The sequence below is a fragment of the Grammomys surdaster genome, unplaced genomic scaffold (assembly GCF_004785775.1).
Source record: "Grammomys surdaster isolate TR1022 unplaced genomic scaffold, NIH_TR_1.0 1149, whole genome shotgun sequence".
NCBI lineage: Eukaryota > Metazoa > Chordata > Mammalia > Rodentia > Muridae > Grammomys > Grammomys surdaster.
In genome coordinates, this window is record NW_021605568.1 from 1,117,727 (window position 1) to 1,118,243 (window position 517).

Here is a 517-nt window from a genome sequence, read left to right on the forward strand (position 1 = left end):
AATCTGTCCTGCCCACAACCTTCACCTCCATCCTCACAATGTGAAAGGGGCCAAGTTCTAAGGATCTGGTGTTCATACTGTGACCCTGAATTGATTCCACTCTGTACCCTACAGACCCAACCCCCTCCTTTTGGCTATCTGCCCAGGAGGGGAGGAGGCAGATGGGCCTGTGAAGGATTGGCTGACACAACTGAGCTCGGCCTCCTTCAGGGCAGAAGCCAGGAACAAAGAAACTCTAGAGGAAGGAGAACTGTGGGAAATTTACTGTTTCAGAGAGAAGGTGCCTGGCTAAGGGCACTCATATAGGCTAGACAGAGCACTGAGCCTGGTTGCTTATTTCCAGATTATCAGCTATTTGAAGCCAAAAAGCTAGAGTGATACTGTTGGCTTCAGACATGGGGTTTTCCAGGTAACATCCCCTGGCAGCCTCAGGCATTTTGGGTCCGGTTCCTCTCCTCTCCTCTCCTCTCCTCTCCTCTCCTCTCCTCTCCTCTCCTCTCCTCTCCTCTCCTCTCCT

General features: G+C 51.8%; 1 protein-coding gene across 2 annotated transcripts in view; it reads left to right on the forward strand.

Annotated features, from left to right (window-relative positions):
- Positions 1–226: 226 nt before the first annotated feature.
- The window catches only part of LOC114634910 (cytochrome P450 4F4), a 17,188-nt gene continuing 16,897 nt past the window's right edge, over positions 227–517 (forward strand). Inside the window, exon 1 of one of the 2 annotated variants that reach the window (XM_028783515.1) lies at positions 227–409. In XM_028783515.1, the coding sequence (XP_028639348.1) occupies positions 396–409 (14 nt within the window). In that variant the 5' untranslated portion in view covers positions 227–395. The remainder of the gene's footprint in view (positions 410–517) is intronic. The other variant, XM_028783516.1, reaches the window with a different exon arrangement.